The sequence below is a fragment of the Chamaea fasciata genome, unplaced genomic scaffold, assembly GCF_029207755.1.
Source record: "Chamaea fasciata isolate MVZ Bird 193981 ecotype frontalis unplaced genomic scaffold, bChaFas1.0.hap1 SCAF_2, whole genome shotgun sequence".
Taxonomy (NCBI): domain Eukaryota; kingdom Metazoa; phylum Chordata; class Aves; order Passeriformes; family Sylviidae; genus Chamaea; species Chamaea fasciata.
In genome coordinates, this window is record NW_027094087.1 from 27,178,602 (window position 1) to 27,196,205 (window position 17,604).

Below are 17,604 nucleotides of genomic sequence, written 5' to 3' on the forward strand. Positions count from 1 at the left end.
AGACCTGCAAAAGCTGCTACAGGACGTCATCAGTGTGGTTCATTTCATAAAAACAAGACCTTGAAACACTAGAACCTTTACAATACTGTGCAATGACAGGGGAGAGACCATGAAAATTCTTTATGCCCTGGTGGATCGACCTTGATTGGCTGTCACATGCCCACCAAGACTATTAGCAACTATTAGATTACATCTGATAAAGACAAGGACCTGCCCCAGAATTAGAAGAAGAAACAGAGATTACTCTCATAAACTAAGAAGACATAACAATGCAAGACAGGGAGAGATTAAGAAGTTAGATACAAAAAACAAATCTATGCACGAAAATCAGGACATAAGACACCAGAATAGAAACCCAGAGTTCTAAAAATCCAGTTGAACTGTTGCACAACCCTTCCAATGCAAATACCTTCACCAAAATGAAAACTATGCAATTAAATCTTGACCCAATTTGCATGCTTAGACAAATCAGCTGAGACATCAATCCCAACAGCAAGATGTAAAACAGCAGAAATATTAAATGACATTAGGATACTTCTGCTCCTGAGATAAATACGTGAGCAGTGCCCACAACAGCACACAGGTATTGGCATTGCCGGACAGATCCAAGGCTTTCAGGGGCCCAGGAGAAGCTGAATAATTGCAAGTATTTAAGTTGCAATGGTCACATCTTTTGATCTGCTTTGTCTATCAATTGCTATAATTGAATCCATGACAGGATTTCTAGGAAACGGAATTATCTTGGCTACCTGTTCATTGAGCTGCATTAGCAGTAAAACATGGTCCCCATATGATATGATCATGACCTCATTGAGTTCATCTAGAATCATTTTGTACTCCTGGACTACACTGGATTTCTTCATGACTATTTTTTGTGATCCCTCCTTTTATAAAGAAAGCGTGTACATAGTTTCCAAGATAATTTTTACATTTCTGAACTACTCCAGCCTCTGGTTTGGAGCCTGGCTTAGTGTCTTCTATTGCATCAAAGTTGCTGGTTTTACACAGTCTTTTTTTATCTGGCTGAAGCAAAGAATTGCCAGGCTGGTGCCCTGGATGCTGCTTACGTCATGGCCCTGCTCCATCACAGCTGCAATTCCCTTTGCCTGGGATGTCTACGCGGTGCATGAAAACTTCAGTGCTCCTTCACCCATGACAAATTCTTCAGCAATGAGAACCACAAAGAAAGACAATCTGGGTGTATTAATTCTCTGTAATGCAAGTACAGCTTTGCCTTTATTACTGTCAGTTGTTTCAAGTATCCTGCTGATTTGGTCTCTGTGGACACACACCAGACGGATGCAAAATAATGCAAGTGGCTTCAGGGATCCCAGCTTAGAGGCCCATATCAGTGCCATCAAGTCAGTCTGTTCCTTCCTCATCCTTTACATTATATATTTTATTTGTGTATTTGTCATCGTTTTCAATGGTTTTTCACCCTTAAGCAAGGGAGAATTGATTTGCGTAGTTTTAATGGCTGCCTGTCCTACAGGACACACCTTGGTCTTAATTTGGAGCAATCCAAAATTTCGAGAGCTGCCAGCAAGGATTTGGCACCACACTAACTGTCATGTCAGAACTGCATCCATGTAAAAGAAAATGGCTTAGCCTAGTTTAGATCCAAATGAATTAAACTGAAATCATCAGAGGTATAAATAATAGATGCTGGAATGAGGAGATTAGGGCCTTGATCTGCGGCCATAAAAAAGGTGGGAATTTGCTTTACTTGGATGTGAGTCTTGTTATGAATAATTGTGTACTTTGTCTACTATCTGCTGTACTTTCCTTGGAAATCACCACACTTTCTCTAACATAGCAGAAAAACAGGGCCAAAACTGACTAGAAACTAAAGTAATCTCTTGGCATGCTTCCAGTCACAATTCATGATACAAATAGAACAGACCAGGTTAAGAACAGGCATGGCCACATTCTGTAAGGCTTGAATGCTGATTCCTGTTACTAAAAGATTCTAATGAGGATGCTAAGGATTTCTCTAATAGTTTTAAAATATCTCACTGATCATTTTTGTCCCTGGTTGAACTCTAGAAAAATATTTGTTGATTCTAAAGGTATCTCTAAGTTTCCAGTCTGGTTCAGGGAAGAATGACATGGCCTTTTGAGTTTCCTCCTCTTGCTGAAAGAGTAACCTGTGTCACTGCACTATTGTTACATCAGAACTGGAGCTTTGTGACCCTTTTCAGGTACAGTGGGATCTTACACATTTTTTAAGCCACTGTCACAGAAACATTCATGACTTTATCCTTGTGTTCACTAAGCCCATCCTGATTCACTGTATCTGGTGTGCATGTTGTCAATCTGTATGAAGCAATGTACCTTTAAGTGATCTGAGTTTGTGCCTGAATTGTTTTCTTTTAAACTTTAAAAAATACTAAGTCCAAGGATAATTTGTGTTGGAGTCTTCATTCCCCTCGTGATCGAAACTGTGCCATGGGTGACAGCAGTGTCTTCCATGAACACTTTTTATGCCATTGAACAGACATGCAGAAAATTCAGCACAAGGTTGAATGACACCCTGGCATGCCATTGCCAGCACCAGGCATTGTCACCATGCTGGTTCCCAGCTCAGCAGCATCAGACACCCGTGTTGGGAGGGTTGGTCCATCCTCTGCCCTTCCCTGCTCTCCCCTCACCGGCCCTCAGGAGCAAACCTCAGAGCTCTGTGAGCACATCAACAAGCAAAACACATGGGCTGTGCTCAGCCCACAATCTCTGTGCGCTGTTCTGCTCCTGGCTGAGCTCTGAGGCACACGGCTGCTCAGCAGGGACACCCTGAACAGCTGCTCTCACACCATTTGGTTGACGTTCCATTATTCCACATTCCTCGTGCACATGAGATTCCAAGGCGGTCTTGTGCTGTTTTCCTGCCTCTTGAAGTACATCTTCCCTCCAAAGGTCTCTTCCCATAGAGTGAAATCCAGCAGTTACCAGATCATTAACATGCATTTGGAAATCTGAGAGGGAAAGCCAACAAAATATTAGATGGTGCATCATACTGTCAGTCTTCTAGAAGACATTTCTGTTTGTAACTGACCATCTAATTAACTACTGACATATGAATAAAATTGTCTATGATACTCATTTCATACACAGTCTACTAAATCCCTGTGCTCTCCTAGAAAATTATATTGCTAAAATCTCTCCACACACAAAAGAAAAAGATGATAATCATCTTTGAAGCAGAAATTTGAAAATATCTGATAAATAAAAGAGGTGCCCCAGTATTAGAAGAGGCCGTGGCAACTATGCCTCATAAGCCCTGAAGAGAAAACAGTGCAAGAAAGGGAGACATTAGGCATCAGATAGAAAAAGCAAATCGAGATATGTAAGCAGGCCATCAGACACCAGAGTGGAAACCCACATTTGTAAACACTGCAGTTCACCTGCTCCATAACCCTTCCAGTGCAAATTCTTTCACCAAAATGAAAATTATGTAATTGAATCTTGAGCCAATTTGCATGCTTAGACAAATCAGATGGGATATCAACTCCCAAAACAACATGCAAAATAGCAGAAATATTAAATGACATTAGGATACTTCTGCTCCTGAGATAAATTGGTGAGCATTTCCCACAACAGCTCTTTGGAATTGGCAGTGCCTGACAAATCTAAGGCTTTCAGGTGCCCAGGTTGAGGCATAACTGAGTAATACCTCTGAGCTCTTGGGTTAAAATGCTGCCATCCTTTGCTCTGCTTTGTCTATCAATTGCTATAATTGAATCCATGGCAGGAATTCTAGGGACAGGAATTATCTTGGCTACCTGTTCATTGAGCTGCATTAGGAGCAAAACATGGTCCCCATATGATATGATCATGATCTCGCTGAGTTCATCTAGAATCATTTTGCAGTCATGGACTACACTGGATTTCTTAATGAATATATTTTATGAACCATTCTTTGATACAGAAAACTTGTTGACAGCTGCCAAGATAATTTTTACATTTCTGAACTACTCCAGCCTCTGGTTTGGAGCCTGGCTTAGTGTCTTCTATTGCATCAAAGTTGCTGGTTTTACACAGTCTTTCTTCATCTGGCTGAAGCAAAGAATTGCCAGGCTGGTGCTCTGGATGGTGCTCACATCATGGCTCTGCTCCATCACAGCTGCAATTCCCTTTGCCTGGGATGTCTACGCGGTGCATGAAAACTTCAGTGCTCCTTCACCCATGACAAATTCTTCAGCAATGAGAACCACAAAGAAAGACAATCTGGGTGTATTAATTCTCTGTAATGCTGGAATAGGCACGCCTTTATTACTGTCAGTTGTTTCAAGTATCCTGCTGATTTGGTCTCTGTGGACACACACCAGACGGATGCAAAATAATGCAAGTGGCTTCAGGGATCCCAGCTTAGAGGCCCATATCAGTGCCATCAAGTCAGTCTGTTCCTTCCTCATCCTTTACATTATATATTTTATTTGTGTGCTTCTCATCGTTTTCAAAGTTTTTTCACCTTTAAGCAATGGAGACTCAATCTGTGTAGTTTTAATGGCTGCCTGTCCTACAGGACACACCTTGGTCTTAATTTGGAGCAATCCAAAATTTCGAGAGCTGCCAGCAAGGATTTGGCACCACACTAACTGTCATGTCAGAACTGCATCCATGTAAAAGAAAATGGCTTAGCCTAGTTTAGATCCAAATGAATTAAACTGAAATCATCAGAGGTATAAATAATAGATGCTGGAATGAGGAGATTAGGGCCTTAATCTGCGGCCATAAAAAAGGTGGGAATTTGCTTTACTTGGATGTGAGTCTTGTTATGAATAATTGTGTACTTTGTCTACTATCTGCTGTACTTTCCTTGGAAATCACCACACTTTCTCTAACATAGCAGAAAAACAGGGCCAAGACTGACTAGAAACTAAAGTAATCTCTTGGCATGCTTCCAGTCACAATTCATGATACAAATAGAACAGACCAGGTTAAGAACAGGCATGGCCACATTCTGTAAGGCTTGAATGCTGATTCCTGTTACTAAAAGATTCTAATGAGGATGCTAAGGATTTCTCTAATAGTTTTAAAATATCTCACTGATCATTTTTGTCCCTGGTTGAACTCTAGAAAAATATTTGTTGATTCTAAAGGTATCTCTAAGTTTCCAGTCTGGTTCAGGGAAGAATGACATGGCCTTTTGAGTTTCCTCCTCTTGCTGAAAGAGTAACCTGTGTCACTGCACTATTGTTACATCAGAACTGGAGCTTTGTGACCCTTTTCAGGTACAGTGGGATCTTATACATTTTTTAAGCCACTGTCACAGAAACATTCATGACTTTATCCTTGTGTTCACTAAGCCCATCCTGATTCACTGTATCTGGTGTGCATGTTGTCAATCTGTATGAAGCAATGTACCTTTAAGTGATCTGAGTTTGTGCCTGAATTGTTTTCTTTTAAACTTTAAAAAATACTAAGTCCAAGGATAATTTGTGTTGGAGTCTTCATTCCCCTCGTGATCGAAACTGTGCCATGGGTGACAGCAGTGTCTTCCATGAACACTTTTTATGCCATTGAACAGACATGCAGAAAATTCAGCACAAGGTTGAATGACACCCTGACATGCCATTGCCAGCACCAGGCATTGTCACCATGCTGGTTCCCAGCTCAGCAGCATCAGACACCCGTGTTGGGAGGGTTGGTCCATCCTCTGCCCTTCCCTGCTCTCCCCTCACCGGCCCTCAGGAGCAAACCTCAGAGCTCTGTGAGCACATCAACAAGCAAAACACGTGGGCTGTGCTCAGCCCACAATCCCTGTGCGCTGTTCTGCTCCTGGCTGAGCTCTGAGGCACACGGCTGCTCAGCAGGGACACCCTGAACAGCTGCTCTCACACCATTTGGTTGATGTTCCATTATTCCACATTCCTCGTGCACATGAGATTCCAAGTGCTGTGCTGTTTTCCTGCCTCTTGAAGTACATCTTCCCTCCAAAGGTCTCTTTCCATAGAATGAAATCAAGTAGTTACCAGTTCATTAGCATGCATTTGGGGGTCTAAGATGGGAAGGTGACCAAAATGTTGGAAGGCAGCTCACAGGGCCAGTCTTCTGGAAGATTTCTCTGTCTGTAACTGACCAGCTAATTAACTCTTGTCATATGAATAAAAACATCTTTAGTATGCATTATATACACCATCTACTAAATCCCTCTGTTCTACTGGATAAATTGTAAGATACGTTTGATAAGGGTTTATTCTGGGAAAGAAAATAACAACCCCTTTATTAGTAGGAAAATGACTGTTACTGGGGATTAGGATCCTCTGAAGACATGCATCTTGTCTGAGAGTAGGTATTTTCTCTTTTCTCCCTTCTGTTTGTAATCCAGAGGTGATTTTGTTCCCCCCACCTTAAACCTGCCAGTTTGCAATCTGAAGAAGGTTTGCAAGTTTTGGAATCACACCTTTCCAAAATATCTGAACTATTTCCACACATACTAATGCCACCTACACTGCAATGGCAGCTCGATTCAACTCTGCTACAGTGAATGAAATCAAGAAACAAATAAAATTCAAAGCTCATCCTGCTCTAACATTTCTAGAAGGACATCATGCTAATCATCTTCTCCTGTAGGTCTTTGCATGGAAAATCCAGGAAAAGATCGCAACATTTTCTTTGATGCTCACATATAGCATAAAACATTGAGGCCAGCAAAACTAGTTTGTATTGAAAACTCCTTCTGCGATTATTGGAATTTAATGATGAAAAAAATTTTTGTGTCTACTACAGAGGAAGAAAGACAGCAATCTCCACTTTTATTTTTTTTTTCTAAAGCACAGTCTTTTCCAAGTAAAAAATAGTAATTTGATTGGAGTCCTTAGCTGAAGGAAAGAAATGCAAATATCTAGATGAGAGATCACTACAGGATCCTTCTCTGATTTGCATTCCCATAGGCAAGCCTGGAATTTTCATAATGGAAATTCTGGACTCAATTTTCAATGCCAATCAAACATGACTTTAAGAAAGGGCAAGCCTTGTACCAGGCAGTCCTCCTCTTCTCTGTATCTTGGGACACGGGAAGACAAAAAATATGAATGGACTTTCTGGTGAAATTAAGGCCTTGCTTTTGAGGGTTTGGCTGCTTCAATTCAGAACCAGCTTCCACAGTGCAAATGACTGAGCTTTTAGCTGATTGCTGAGTGAAGCCTCAGTGGGGCTTGGCCCCCTCTACATTCAGGAGCTGCTTCTAAGTTGGGTGCTCACCCTTGAGCTCTGCCTGAGCTGTGCTGCAGCTTTACCTGGGCCACTCCACTTGCTTAGCTCCCCTGAATACTCATCCTGGTCTGCAGACTGGAATTACTGCCTTGATCCCGGGCATGTTTTATCACTCTGGATATGTCTGGCAATCCCTGGACTTGTGGCTGTCCCTAACTGTTCTCACAGAGTTTATCTGCTGTCCTTGCCCATATGTGGGTGGACTGCAGGCCTGACAGTGCCCTCACTCTTTTTGCCTTGCCTTGTGGGGATTCCTTCCACATAGGCAAAATAACTGAATCTATTGTCAATCAATATCAGTAGGGGAGAGAGGAAGGGAGGGAGGGAGGGAGGGAGGGAGGGAGGGAGGGAGGGAGGGAGGGAGGGAGGGAGGGAGGGAGGGAGGGAGGGAGGGAGGGAGAAAGGAAGGAAGGAAGGAAGGAAGGAAGGAAGGAAGGAAGGAAGGAAGGAAGGAAGGAAGGAAGGAAGGAAGGAAGGAAGGAAGGAAGGAAGGAAGGAAGGAAGGAAGGAAGGAAGGAAGGAAGGAAGGAAGGAAGGAAGGAAGGAAGGAAGGAAGGAAGGAAGGAAGGAAGGAAGGAAGGAAGGAAGGAAGGAAGGAAGGAAGGAAGGAAGGAAGGAAGGAAGGAAGGAAGGAAGGAAGGAAGGAAGGAAGGAAGGAAGGAAGGAAGGAAGGAAGGAAGGAAGGAAGGAAGGAAGGAGAAGAAAAATCTTTCCCCCTCATAGCTGCCTCTTCACTCTTCCATCTCCTCTCTCCCTGAGCAGGGCAGGGGAACAGGCACTGGGGACTGCAGAGGGGATCCTCTCCACAGGGTGCAATGTTCCAGGAACAAACTGCTTCAGCATGGGATCCCCACAGGCTGCATCTCCTGCCAGGAGCCTTCTCCATGGTGAGATCTCCACAGGATGCAGCTTCCTTCAGGGCACAACCACCTGCTGCCGGAGGGGCTCTGCTCAGGCTGCAGTGTGGATATCTGCTGCAGTGTGGTGTGCCAGGGCCTGCAGGGTCACAATCTATATCAGCGTGGTCCTCTCCGGGAAAGCATGGGAATGTCTGTTCTGGTGCCTGGAACATCTTGTCCCCCCTCCTTCTGACCTGGCTGACTGCAAGGCTGTTTCTCTCACATATTCTCTCTGTCCTCTCTCTCACAGCTGCTGTGCACTGGTCTTTGCCCTTCCTTAACTGAGTTGTTGCAGAGTTGTGACCAGCATCACTGGTGGGCAGAGCCTTGGCCAATGGTGGGTCCTTCTTGGGGGTGACTGGGACTGGTTCTGTGTGACACAGGAACAGCTCCTGGTCCCTTCTCACACAATTCACCCCTGCAGTCTCCTCTGTACCAAAACCTTGCCCATAAACCCCACACTTACCACAGAGACATTTGCTGGTTAGCTCATGGCAAGTGGTTCAGGCTCAGCACTGAACGGGGCTTTGAGTTGCCTGGTCTACGGGAAGGTGTCCCTGGTTATAGTAGTGGGTTGGAACTGGGTGGTTTTTAAGGTCCCTTTCAACCCAAACCATTCTATGATTCAATGAGTGAGCTCAGAAGAGCCGAATTTGAAGAGCTGAATTTAAAGCACTGAATTTAAAACGTTGAATTTAAAGAGCAGCCACACAGTTTTCTTTTACTAAAAGGCAAGTGCTCTGTATTCGCTCACTTTTTTCGATTGGAAGTGTCTGTCAATAGCACGCTACAGAGCAGTTCCTGTCAAAATCCAAACCCCCTTTTTGTATTCCTTCAAGGTGAAAGGGAGGTTTTAACAGTGGATGAGAAAGTAACTGCTTTTCAGAAGATTTTTGTGCCAAAAATTATATAAGTGTGACGACTACAAAAACTCTCATACAGGTACACTAGAAAAATATGGAAGTTCTAATCGATTTTAAAAACTTCCGAAGGAAGAGTTTCTGTGAGTTTTGAATCCATTTGTTAAACATATAAAACCAGAACAATATTTGACTGGTTTGCAAACTTTGACATTAGGGAATTTGGATATTTACAGCTGAATTTCAACAAAGAACTTTGCAGATGTGGCAGTGGGAAAGCCATTCAGAGCCAGTATTAAAAAAAAAAAAAACCTGAATGTAGAGCCAGACCTTTGAATCACTGTGTTGCAAAGTGAGAAACTCAGAGTCTAAGAAAGTAATGAAACATATCAGATCACATTGTTCTCACTAAAAAAAAAGTTATATTTTTAATGAAAACAGAAAAAGTATTTGTACTAATACAAAAATAAATTAATTTTTAAAATATTGTTTATTTGATCTTGAATTATTTCCTTATTTATTTTGATGTGGTTTATAATAATTCATATCTGTATCTAACATACATGTAACACATAGAGGGGTATATATATGAAATATATAAACAAACATACAAATATCTGCGGTGAATGCTCACAAAGTTTTACTCCTACGGATACTTAATCAAAAAGGTTTGATCAATGCCCTAGGCAGTCATAGATTACCTTAAGCATTGGGAAATTCAGACTACCTAAAGAAACAACCTTGAAAATGTCTCAAAATTTCTCATTTGATCACTGCCCACAGCTTCTTATGGTAGTGCTGACAGCTACTTGTGCCACTGCATGTATAAGAGCCTTTGTGTGTTTCCTTCTACGTTCTGGGCTACAGATAAAATGTGAGTCCCAAAGTTTTTCAATGAACCCAAACCTTGCCACTCACCTGTTCCTTTTCAAATGTGGAAAGTGTTTGAATTCAGTTCTTTTAGCAAGTACAGCAGAATTTTAAAGATGTGCATGTTCCATATGGGAGCAAAACTGACTTGATTAATAGTTGTGCCATTGCTCCTCTATGTAATGTTGTATATTGCCAGGTCTTAAATTCCTTAGGCAATTCCACCATTTTTTCAGGAGGTTAATGAAAAATGGGCAAGGAAGTACTCTGGTAAAATGATTTTCCTTTTCTCTGTGCTTATCTTTGCACAGATTTTTTTCAGTGGGACACTCCGAGCAAGCAGGCAATGGTAAGTATAATGATTAAAAATATCCATACACAAAAAGAAAAGTGTGAAAATATTCCTTGCATCAGCAATTTGAATATACCTGATAAAGCAAAGAGCTGCCCCTAGATAAGAAGATGCTATGGCAAGTATTTCTCGTAAACTCAAAAGCCATAACCGTGCAAGACAGGGAGAGATTAGGGTATCAGGTACAAAAAGCAAATCTAGGGATGTAAAGCAGGACATCAGACACTGCAGTGCAAGCCCGCATTTGTGAACACCACAGTTCACCTGCTCCATAACCCTTCCAGTGCAAATCACTTCACCATTGCAATGCAAACCCTTTGGCCAAACTGAAAACAATGTCATTGAATCTTTATCCAATTTGCATGCTTAGACAAATCAGCTGAGACAGCAACCATAAATACAACATGCAAAATAGCAGAAATATTAAATGACATTAGGACACTTCTGCCCCTGAGATAAATGCGTGAGCATTGCCCACAACAGCTCCATGGGATTGGCATTGCCTGCAAATCTGAGGCTTTCAGGGGCCCACACAAAGCTGAGTAATAACTCTGAGATCTTCAGTTATGATTATGACAACTTTTGCTCTTGTTTTTCTCTCAATTGCTATTATTGAATCCATGGCAGGAATTCTAGGAAATGGAATTATCTTGGCTACCTGTTCATTGAGCTGCATTAGGAGCAAAACGTGGCCCCCATATGATATGATCATGATCTCGCTGAGTTTGTCTAAAATTACATTACAATGCTGGATTATACTGGATTTATTCTTCACTATATTTTGTGATCCCTCCTATTTTCAAGAAAATATATTTGGAATTATCAAGACAGTCTATTTGGTTCTGAACTATGCCAGCCTCTGGTTTGGAGCCTGGCTTAGTGTCTTCTATTGCATCAAGGTTGCCACTTTTACACAGTCTTTCTTCATCTGGATGAAGCAAAGAATTGCCAGGCTGCTGCCCTGGATGCTGCTCACATCATGGCTCTGCTCCGTCACAGCTGCAATTCCCTTTGCCTGGCATGTCTACAGGGTGCACAACAACTTCAGTGCTCCTTCACCCATGACAAACTCTTCAGCAATGAGAACCACAAAGAAAGACAGTTTGGGTTTATTAATTCTTCTCTCTAATGCTGGTATTGGTTTGCCTGTTATTCTGTCTGTTGTTTCAAGTGGTCTGCTGATTCGGTCCCTGTGGATACACACCAGACGGATGCAAAATAATGCAAGTGGCTTCAGGGATCCCACTTTAGAGGGCCATATCAGTGCCATCAAGTCAGTCTGTTCCTTACTTATCTTTTATGTTACATATTTTATAGCTTTCACTTTTCTTTTATACAATTTTTTTGTAAGTTTTAGCACTGAAAAATCCTTCTGTATAGTTGTAATGGCTGCCTGTCCTACAGGACACACCTTGGTCTTAATTTGGAGCAATCCAAAATTCCGAGAGCTGCCAGCCAGGATTTTGCACCACACTAACTGTCCTGTCAGAATTCTGTCCGTGTAAATGATTGTGAATGCACTAATTTGAAACCATAAGAGTTATAAAGTAATAAAGAGTTATAAAGTAATAGAAGCTAAAATGGGCAGATTAGATCACCAATCTGGAATTATGAAGAAGGTAGAAATTATCTCCTATTTACTCGTCTTTCCCTGAACATCACAGTTTCTCTAAGATAGCAGAAAAACAGAGCCAAGACTCTGACCCAAATGTAATCTCTCTTGAAATGCTGAAAGTTACTAATTTATGACACAAACAGATCAGATCTGCTTGATCACAAGCATGTCCATATTTAATTTGGGAATATGATGTTTGAATACTGTTTCTGGTTATTACAAGCTCCTAATGTGGATGCTAAGGGATTCCCAATTATATGAGAATATCTTACTGATCATTTTTGACTACTTTTGAAATGTAGAAAAATATTTGTTGACTCTAAAGGTGACTATTAAATTCCAGTATGTTTCAGTAAAAAATGAAGCCTTTTGAGCTTCCTTGCTCTTGCTGAAGTCGTGACCAGTGTCTGTGTTCCTAGTGAAATGATGCATTGGAGGACTTGCTAAATTCCTGTAATTAGAGCTAATACGAAAAGTCTCACTACATTCTTGGTACATTGGGACGAGAGCTTCAGAATCCTTTTGAGCAGCAGCGTGATTTTATTTACTTTTAAAGTGACTGTCACAGAAACATACTTGACTTGAATCTTATGTTCACTAAGCCCATCCTGATTCACTGTATCTGGTGTGCATGTTGTCAATCTGTATGAAGCAATGTACCTGTAACTGATCTGAGTCTGTGCCTGAAGAACTGTATATTAAACTTTAAAAAATACCAAGTCAAAGGATAATTTGTGTTGGTGTCTTCCTCATGAAAGAAACTGTGCCACAAGTGACAGCAGTGTCTTCCATGAACACTTTTTATGCCATTGAATAGACATGCAGAAAATTTCAGCACATGGCTGAATGACACCCTGACATGCCATTGCCAGCACCAGGCATTGTCACCATGCTGGTTCCCAGCTCAGCAGCATCAGACACCCGTGTTGGGAGGGTTGGTCCATCCTCTGCCCTTCCCTGCTCTCCCCTCACCGGCCCTCAGGAGCAAACCTCAGAGCTCTGTGAGCACATCAACAAGCAAAACACGTGGGCTGTGCTCAGCCCACAATCCCTGTGCGCTGTTCTGCTCCTGGCTGAGCTCTGAGGCACACGGCTGCTCAGCAGGGACACCCTGAACAGCTGCTCTCACACCATTTGGTTGACGTTCCATTATTCCACATTCCTCGTGCACATGAGATTCCAAGGCGGTCCTGTGCTGTTTTCCTGCGTCTTGAAGTATATCTTCCCTCCAAAGGTCTCTTTCCATAGAATGAAATCAAGTAGTTACCAGTTCATTAGCATGCATTTGGGGGTCTAAGATGGGAAGGTGACCAAAATGTTGGAAGGCAGCTCACAGGGCCAGTCTTCTGGAAGATTTCTCTGTCTCTAACTGACCAGCTAATTAACTCTTGTCATATGAATAAAAACATCTTTAGTATGCATTATATACACCATCTACTAAATCCCTCTGTTCTACTGGATAAATTGTAAGATAAGTTTGATAAGGGTTTGTTCTGGGAAAGAAAATAACAACCCCTTTATTAGTAGGAAAATGACTGTTACTGGGGATTAGGATCCTCTGAAGACATGCATCTTGTCTGAGAGTAGGTATTTTCTCTTTTCTCCCTTCTGTTTGTAATCCAGAGGTGATTTTGTTCCCCCCACCTTAAACCTGCCAGTTTGCAATCTGAAGAAGGTTTGCAAGTCTTGGAATCACACCTTTCCAAAACATCTGAACTATTTCCACACATACTAATGCCACATACACTGCAAGGGCGGCTCAATTCAACTCTGCTACAGTGAATCAAATCAAGAAACAAATAAAATTCAAAGCTTATCCTGCTCTAACATTTCTAGAAGGACATCATGCAAATCATGTTGTCTTGTACCTCTTTCCTTTGAGCACCCAGGAAAAAGTTCACAAGATTTTCTAGGCAACTGCTCACATGTACCATAAAAGCCAGTATTTGAAACAAAGCCCTTTTCCTTTAAAAGCACTGTTCTGTACTATTGTAATTTACTGATAAAAAAGTCATCAGTGAGCAATTCAAAGGTAGACAGCAGTTCCCATTTATTTTCTAAAGCACAGGCTTTTCCAAGTAACAAACCAGTAATTTGTTTAGTCTTTAGCTCGAGGCAAGAGATGCAAATATCCACATGAGAAATGACTACAGGATCCTTCTCTGATTTGCATTCCCATAAGCACAGCTGGAATTTTCATAGTGGAAATTCTGGAAGGCATCCGATGGACTCTGCTTTCAATGCCCATCAGAACATGATTTAAGAATTGGGAGCACATGTACAATTGGCACCTGGGCACATTATATGATTGTCCTTTATTAGCTTTTCATGTGCATATTAAAATGAAAGGCAGGAATGGAACACTTAACTGGATAGTGTCTTACACCAAAATACACATCTATTAAACATTTTCTTCACCAAAATTTCTTTTTTTTGTCTCAGAGGGGCTTAGTTTGTTGAGATATGGAAATGCAAGTGTTGTTACTCATACCTTCAGGTTGCAAGAGTCTTACATAAGCCAAATTTTGTTATTTATTCAGGCCAATTCTCTGAGCTCTTTTTGCACCTTTTACTTAAGCAGTGAAATCTCTTAGAACAGTATCTTTCTTTTGTGAAGGGATGTTAAAATTATAATACCTGCCCTTAGCTTTTGAATTATTTTCATCTATCCTATCCAATGGAATGGAACACTACATAAGCTCAGAGTTGAAAAATGAAAATTCTGTTATCTTCAAATAGTTGCAGGCATATGTAAATATGTTTTGAATTAATCTAAAATGCAGGATGGGCAGAAATTTCAGTTCAGCTATGACAGCATATATGTGTTTGTGAAAGCCCAGGGGCAGTAAACATCAAAAAATGAGCAGTTGCTCAAAAAATGAGGGAAATTCCTGCTTAAGGGGTTGTCAGCAAATCACAGTTTGTTTTTTACCACAGTTGTAGAAAGAGTGTATCTACAATCACATCTTACACTCATGGATTCCCACATCACTTATTTTACAGGGGGGAAAAACTCCTCATTATTCAGTTTTATGAAAGTTGAGATTGCTTTAAAAAATCACTAGTAAGAATATCAGTAAAAATCAGATTTAATACAGCATGACAAAGTTCATTGGCAAGGTTCACTCTACTACTTACTAGATGGTTAAGGCACATCAAGGGTAAAAAAGCAACAAACAATTCAATTTGGTTAACTCTTCATTCAATGGGTTATAAGATCAAAATACAGTTTATTCTGAAATTTAATAACATCTTATCTTTTCTTACTCTTTCTTATAATAGAAATCAGTCTCCCTGAAAAGAGATTTTGTCAAATATTAACATTTTTTAGAGTCTACTTTCTTCAAGTGATACTTTTGCTGAAAAATTTCTGACTGACCCTTCTCCAAAACCATTTGGGCTCACAAGACAGTAAATATATAACCAGCTTTTGGAAGGGGTAGACAAATACATTCATAAAGATAACACAAAGGTAAATACCCCTCCAGATAACTTCATTTCAGATGTCTCTTTAAACCATTGTCAGTTTGAGATACAGAGATTAATCCGTCTCAAAGCTCAGGTTTATCTTAACCACAGGATACATCTCATTTCTGTGAAACTCAAAATCCCTCCAGCACAGCCTGAGTAAGGAAGAAAGTGGTTTCCTTCCTAACTGCTTGTTTTTTTTCAGGCAGCCCCGTCTTTACCTTAGCACTTGGTGTATTACCTTCGTCTCTTAACCCCATCTATGTTTTGTTGAAAGATAACAGCGGTTCAAAGGCACACATAACTTACACAGCCCCAAGACCAGTTTTGGAGCAACCTGTATTAACTTCAGGCCACAGGACATGCATTTGGGTGTGCTTATCTTTCTCACTTCCACAGGCGTATGGGACTGACAGTCGTAAGACCTGGAGGAAGCCTTCAGAAATGTGTACAAAAGGGTTCATACTCTGAATGGAAACAATCAGGCAAGAGTGGTTTGTCTCTTAGTTATCTTGCGGTGAGTGATGTACTTTGAAATCCTGTGTTATAATGTGCAGCAGTAAAGGTATAAATTTCCCATAGGTGCAAAAAAAACTGTTCAGAGGGATTGGAGGTAAAGATTACCGCTACAAGCTGAAATTATGAGACAGGACAGTGTCCTGTGGGACACATGATGGCTTTTGGATCAACTCTGGCTCTGCATTTCTGTCATGAAAGCCCACATGGGGTGAATTTGCATGAATGAGCAGGGCCTGTGCATGTGATACCAGAAACCGGATCAAAGAAAGAATGGGTAGGTGCTGAGAGGCAAGTGAAACTCTCCTAAGAATACATAAGGTCAGGAGTCTCTCAGTCCTGTGGATTCACAAGAACAGAAAAACTCAGAACATCAAGACTCTCAAGTCTCTCAAGGCCACAAGCACATCATGATACCAGGTAACAGTCACTGAGGGTCTGTGTGAGGCAATAACTGAGCATAATGTGTGAATTGTTGTCTGCCATTAATAATAACAGCCTGATTCTACTAATAGTCTAACTAGTAAGAAGTGATCTAATAGACATTAATTGTGATCTTTTTCTCTCCTGACTTGAGTACCAACCAGGAAAATTCGCAAATTTACTCTTGAAACCATCCCATCCTTGCATGACTCTCTAGGACTAGTATCGGCTCATTAATGGTTCCCTATCTGAGCCTCGTCTGTATCTCACTGACCAATAAATATTCCACTAATCCTGCTCATTGTCCCTTCACTGACCTGCCTACTTTGCACTGTGTTGATGACAGTATAGGGAAGTCTGAGATGTTGCATACCCTCAGGGCAGGGTTGGTTGGCAATTGCCAGATTAAAATGCTCTGTGGTCACTGTGGAGTAAGGCCTTTCTGTCTGCTCTACAGCAATCTTCTCTTGTATCTGCAGCAAAAGGATGATTTATTCAGAGGGTGTGTTGTGATAATTCCTGAACAATGGAGAAGGGATTTAAGGGGACCATTGAAGTCATCAAACTTACACTTGTGTTAACTGAATGAAACATGCCCAATAATTCCTTTCAGTGATTATGACCTTGGTCATTACTGCAGAAGTTTTCTGTCATCATTTTTACTCAGAGCTAATTCCAGAGCCTTATTTTTCCTCATTGCTAGAAACTTCCTTGTGACATCCAGTCTTAAATGTCTTCATAACAACTTTATGCTTTTCTTTATGTTATATAGTCCTTGTTCCAGTTAGTGTTAATCTGTCTCAAAATACTTAGAAGCAAAAGTTTGTTTTGCTAGGCTGACAACTTTTTGAAGTCTCTTCATTACCCATTGACTGTAAAATGGACTTTATATTCATCTGATCACCCCTGAAGATATTCTTCGTATTGTTCCAACTCTAGGACACCATTTTGGTAAGCGAAGTACTGTGTTCAGTTTCTTAAGCAAAATATCTCAGAGTTGTTCTGCTGTTTCCTGCTTGATTTTTCCCAGAATCATAGCACCATTTTAGTTAGCAAAGATGTTAATATCATCAAGTCCAACTATTAATATCATCAAGTCCAACTATTAACCTGGCACTAAACATAAGGGCCTGTGACCCAAAGTACCTCATCTATGCATCTTTGAAATAAATCTGTGGATGGCAACTCAGTCACTTCCCTGGGGAAGTGCTTGACAAACCTGTCAGAGAATATATTTTCCCAATATCTCACCTGAGCTTCCTCTAGCACAATGTGAGGTAATTTTCTTTCATGCTGTCTCTTCTAATATCCATGGGCACTGGCATGTACCTGGCTACATGGACACAGTTCCCATAAAAGAGGCTCTGGTCATCAAGGGCCTGTACA

General features: G+C 41.1%; 3 protein-coding genes across 3 annotated transcripts; all 3 read left to right on the forward strand.

The window, feature by feature from the left end:
* The first annotated feature begins 660 nt into the window (after nt 1-660).
* Nucleotides 661-1,767, forward strand: LOC136284907 (taste receptor type 2 member 40-like). Its single transcript, XM_066175400.1, has one exon. The coding sequence runs from the start codon at nt 661-663 to the stop codon at nt 1,591-1,593; it is 933 nt and encodes a 310-aa protein (XP_066031497.1). The 3' UTR covers nt 1,594-1,767.
* A 1,923-nt stretch (nt 1,768-3,690) lies between these two features.
* Nucleotides 3,691-4,623, forward strand: LOC136284908 (taste receptor type 2 member 40-like). The gene has a single exon (XM_066175401.1). The coding sequence runs from the start codon at nt 3,691-3,693 to the stop codon at nt 4,621-4,623; it is 933 nt and encodes a 310-aa protein (XP_066031498.1).
* Nucleotides 4,624-10,768: 6,145 nt separating this feature from the next.
* On the forward strand, nt 10,769-11,701 carry LOC136284909 (taste receptor type 2 member 40-like). Its single transcript, XM_066175402.1, has one exon. The coding sequence runs from the start codon at nt 10,769-10,771 to the stop codon at nt 11,699-11,701; it is 933 nt and encodes a 310-aa protein (XP_066031499.1).
* Nucleotides 11,702-17,604: the final 5,903 nt, after the last annotated feature.

Coding starts and splice junctions, on each gene's coding strand:
- LOC136284908 (XM_066175401.1), top strand. CDS start 3,691: ATGCTGCCATCCTTTGCTCTGCTTTGTCTATCAATTGCTATAATTGAA.
- LOC136284907 (XM_066175400.1), top strand. CDS start 661: ATGGTCACATCTTTTGATCTGCTTTGTCTATCAATTGCTATAATTGAA.
- LOC136284909 (XM_066175402.1), top strand. CDS start 10,769: ATGACAACTTTTGCTCTTGTTTTTCTCTCAATTGCTATTATTGAATCC.